General features: G+C 47.3%; 1 protein-coding gene across 1 annotated transcript in view; it reads left to right on the top strand.

Moving 5' to 3' along the window:
* Positions 1 to 2,803: 2,803 nt before the first annotated feature.
* The window catches only part of LOC108798276 (C-type lectin mannose-binding isoform-like), a 37,098-nt gene continuing 35,261 nt past the window's right edge, over positions 2,804 to 4,640 (top strand). The window contains exon 1 of the mRNA XM_018570008.1: positions 2,804 to 2,849. Coding sequence (XP_018425510.1) covers positions 2,804 to 2,849 — 46 coding nt within the window. The remainder of the gene's footprint in view (positions 2,850 to 4,640) is intronic.

Genomic DNA, 4,640 nt, shown 5'->3' with positions numbered 1-4,640 from the left:
GAGGGAAAGGGGGCAATAAGGGTAAATATTCTTTTGTTTTAAATATTTACAATACAGCCAAAACAGTTAACATATAAAATGTATTCTTATATCTCTTCTTAATAAGTATTTAAAGAGTCTTATTACATCCTCGAGATACCTCAGGGAATATTGTGCATGCCGATTCCTGATCCTGAGTAGAACAATTATAATGGTTTCCCCAAAAACCTTCACAGCGACGTTATTCATTGGTTCAGATTCAGACTCATCAGTTGGAAACATCAGAGGAGATCTCAAGACTCATCATAAGTAGGGAAAATTTAAATTGAGGTTCATTCCAAAAAAAATTAAAATTTTGGTAAAATTTCACCATTTTGGTGCATTGGGGTCAATGGGGAAAGGCTGTAATTTTCCTATTTTTCGGCAATGACTCAAGCCTTTTCAGAACGGAGGTCAGCACTATAGCAGCCTCCTTGTTTATTTTAAATACTTTGAACAGGAAACATCAAAGTAACCAATCCAGCAGCTTTACGGCATCAACTCCACACAATTGTCCGGGTGGTCTTCTGATTTGGGTAAATCTGTCAGAATAATAATCCTTCGGGATTTGTTTCCTGCTTGACGATTCGTAAAACAAATGTCCACTTGTTAAAGCCTACCAACCAGGACATACATGGAACTGGTTGGGAACAGGAGGAGAAGCAGGAACATGACTGTCCATGTGGTGTGATCTAAAATGGACTCCTGTATTGGCCGTCCCCACTGCATCCTTGGTGGTTACCACACTGTGCTCACACATGTCCGTCCCGGGAGATTCCATTTGTTAAACATTCATGTTAAGTTCTGTGTTTGTCTTTAGGAAGATTTGACGAAAATGTTTATGCCAATTCTAGTCGTGACAGGGCACAGAAGACAGAGAACAGGACCAAAATAAAAGGTACGGTGTACGACATACTGTCCCCTTCTATTGTGCTGAGGACACTTGTCTGTGTTTATATGATATTTCCATTCTTCTACTATCATGTCTGTCATACGGCACTAGCAGTACAAGCCACAATGACCACAATACTTGTCTAGGGCAGCTGAGGCAATGAGAAAGTCAACATCCCATCGGCTTCTCTGCTCAGTTGGTTATAAAGGGGTGTTGTACACATGGACAGTACATGACACAAGACGCAAGTGGTAACCCGGGTCTTCCTGGAATTAGCCTGAGTGGTTTTTCTAAATAAGAAAAGACCGGCCCTCTGCATTGTAGTGGTCTAAGACTTCTTAAAGTTTTCATCCCTGTCTGGTCCTTCCCGGTGTGCTTCTGGTACCAAGTTTGTTTGCCTGCCTTCCCTGGCTATGAGGGGGCTTGGAGAACATAGAAGAGGTTTCTCCCCGGGGTCCCTAGTGCAGGGGGGTCTTATCAGCTTTTGTTACAAGATAAACAGAGCTGAAGAACACCTGAATCTGAATGAACAGAGCACAAACAAGGGACTGAGACCAACGAGCTGCCCTGCACACCCTTCCATTAGTTCTATGAAAAAAAACTCTGATGGTTAAATTATGAACCACAATATAGGTCCGGGCTACGTCACTTATTCCCCTAGCCTTAAGGGAGCCTGCAGTTAAGGAAGTTACATAACCCTGCTATGAAAGTAAGCTTTATAGGATGAGTTACAGACAGCCCCATCTAAAGGCTCAGCCAAAGAGGTTCCGGTCAGTCCAGTGTACAGGACGCCAGGAATGGGTCCTGGAGGGACGACATATCCCTCCCTTGTTGAGGTGGGTGGTCCCGTTAAGGTCGCCTGGTATTCAGGGTTCTCGCCAAGCAGGGTGAGGGGTTCCGGGTTGGACTTGTATCATCCCAAATTCATAGATTATGATTCTTATCAGATTGTCATAGCTTGGACGTGAAGAAGACCTGAGCTCATAAAGTACAAATATACCTTTTGTATTGGATTTCTCCTGAAAAATAGCATAGAACGTCCTGTGCCTACGAACTCCCATTCTGTGGCCTCATAGCTGTACATCCACAGTGTGAGATCATCTTAGGATCTGCGGCCTCTGACCTCTAATCTCACCAGATGTGGAGTGTGATTTGGTGATGTCACTACTGTGCTGCTCACTGTCCTTTTTGGAGAGGAAGCTGTACCTGAGGACCTGCAATGCAAGCATCTCCCTGCTTCTGATTCATCCATTCTGTGGATCTGGACTTCTGCCACCCCTATCATTACCCCCACCAGTCGTCAGATCACCAGTCATCAGGGGGGCAGCTCTGACATGGGGAACCAAAGCCCTTCTCCTCTACCATAGATGGCTGCCCCTATTGGACAAGGCATGGTAAGTCAGTAATGGAGAAAACATCAGCTGCAGGGAGACCACAGACAATTCAGGTCCTAAGATGCCAAAAGTGTGAGACAGAGACAATGGCATCAGGTAGTTCATGGTGGTGTGCTGAGTTCCTCTCACTCTACCCTCAATAGCTAATTTGCCTTAACTAGGTATGGCACCATTGATGGCATACCTTCAGAGGTCTTCAGAGGACCACACCTTCCAATTTTGATTACTTTAATGAGAACAAACCTAAAAAAAATAAAAGGATCCAATGGAGGGCATGACATGTTTGAGGGCACATTGGCCTCTTAAGAAAAGTATGAAGAATTCCCCATACAATTCAACATCCTTGAAGCACAGCAAGTTTCTGTAGAGCATTTAAAAAGCCATTGCCAAGAATTTAGCAACTTTATGGAAACATTTAAAGCAGCGGTTCTCAACCTGTGTAACCTCAGGACCTCACGTTTGTCCTTAGTCATTAAGGTGCAACCCAGGCCGCACTGCAATGGTAACGCGCCTTCCGGAACAGGCGTTCGAACTGGAGGTGGGAGGTGCGTTTGGGGGTAGCATTCAAATGAATGGCAATTCACTGCACCTCCCACACCAGAACGCATGGTAGGTGTGATTGCGCGGTACAGTGCGTTATTCTGGTCCAGACACCTCTACAGGACACACGAGGGAGCTGTAAGCAATGCACGTATGGATGGAGCTCCCTCGCGGCCATAGCTCCATCCTATGCCACCTCAAGCTGACACTCGACGCTGGGCGGCATATTCTGAATGGCTGCTTGGCACGAGAACTGACAGTGCAGCGCTAGGGGGAGGGCTGAGGAGCCGCTCACCTAGGAAAGAAGGCATGCGGTGACCCGCTGAACATGGGGTCGCGAGCCACTTTTGGGTCACGACCCACCAGTTGAGAATTAAGGATTTAAAGCATCTCTCAGCTCCAGCATGTTGAGGCCAGTGGCGTGACAATGGCCATAGCGACCCAGGCAGCCGCTATGGGGCCCGGGCACAGGGGGGCCCGGCCAGGGCGGCCTGGGTGGCTATGGCATGTAAGGGTGCTGGCTGTCACAGACACAGCTCACCAGCGGCCGCGGCGCATTTCCCCTCATAGCCGCTGCGGAGCTGTGTCAGTGACAGCCATGGAATGTGTGTTCGGAATGGGTGAGGCGGGGCCCGCCTCCTCTTACATCACCGGCCAGCGACCTAAGAGCAGGTGGGGCCAGTGATGTAAGAGAAGGCGGGGCCCGTCGATAGCAGAGGAGGCGGGGCCCGGGGACGGAACAGGAGTCCGGGGGCCCGGCGACCACAGAGGCGCTGACAGGTAAGAGATCTCAGACCCTGCAGAGCCCACTATAGAGAGTCTATGGTGGGCTCTGCAGGGTCACTCTCCGCTGGGGCTCTGCAAGTGGCATGACTAGCAATCACGGGGCCCCATACAAAATTTTGCTATGGGGCCCTGTGATTTCTAGTTACGCCCCTGGTTGAGACTAAACACAGATCTTAATGGGAGTGATGACGGTAACTTTAAATAAGCTGCTAGCAGGCTTCTGTAGGCTTCACCACTGCTTGAATCTGAAGCCTGCCAACACCTTGTTTAAGGTGACACTAAGATCTGTGCTTAGCATCTCCATATTGGAACTGGAGTTTGCTTTAACCACTTCAAGACCAGGTGTTAGACCCCCTTCCTGGCCAGGCCATTTTTTCAGTGTTCAGCGCTGCGGTACTTTGACTGACGTTTATTCCGTCATGCAACGCTGTACTGACATGAATTTTATACCATTTTTTGGGGACAGATGGGGCTTTCTTTTGGTGGTATTTAATCACCACTGGGGGTTTTATTTTTTATTATAATTAGGAAAAATTACTGAAAATTTTGAAAAAAAAACGTGTTTTTTTACATTATGTTAGGAAACATTTATTATTACCCAGTTTTTTGGTCAAATATAAAAGATCGAGTCACGTCGGTTAAATAGTAGAAAGGCATCATGGCACACTCACAAACCAGCATGTAAAACAACTTGTCTCACCACTAAGGACAATGACAGAGGTCCTTAGTAGTGAGACAAGTTGTTTTACATGCTGGTTTGCGAGTGTGCCATGATGCCTTTCTACTGTTCTACTGTTCAAAGCCCATTTGGTGTGCACCGCGCTGTATGGCTGGTGACAAATTGTTGAGTGCGTTTGTCGTTTGTTTTGCTTTACCGATTTGGTGCAGCGACGCATGGGGTTTCTCAGCTGCCAATGGGATGTGCGGGATCCCTTGTGTGTTTCTGTACCTTTTAAGGAGGTGGGGCGTCCTCCTGACAGGCCTGCACCCAATTTGATATCTTCTGCCCC

The sequence above is a fragment of the Nanorana parkeri genome, unplaced genomic scaffold (genome assembly GCF_000935625.1).
Source record: "Nanorana parkeri isolate BGI_ZX_2015 unplaced genomic scaffold, ASM93562v1 scaffold1441, whole genome shotgun sequence".
NCBI classification, from domain to species: Eukaryota; Metazoa; Chordata; class Amphibia; order Anura; family Dicroglossidae; genus Nanorana; species Nanorana parkeri.
This window is presented reverse-complemented; position numbering and strand designations above follow the sequence as displayed.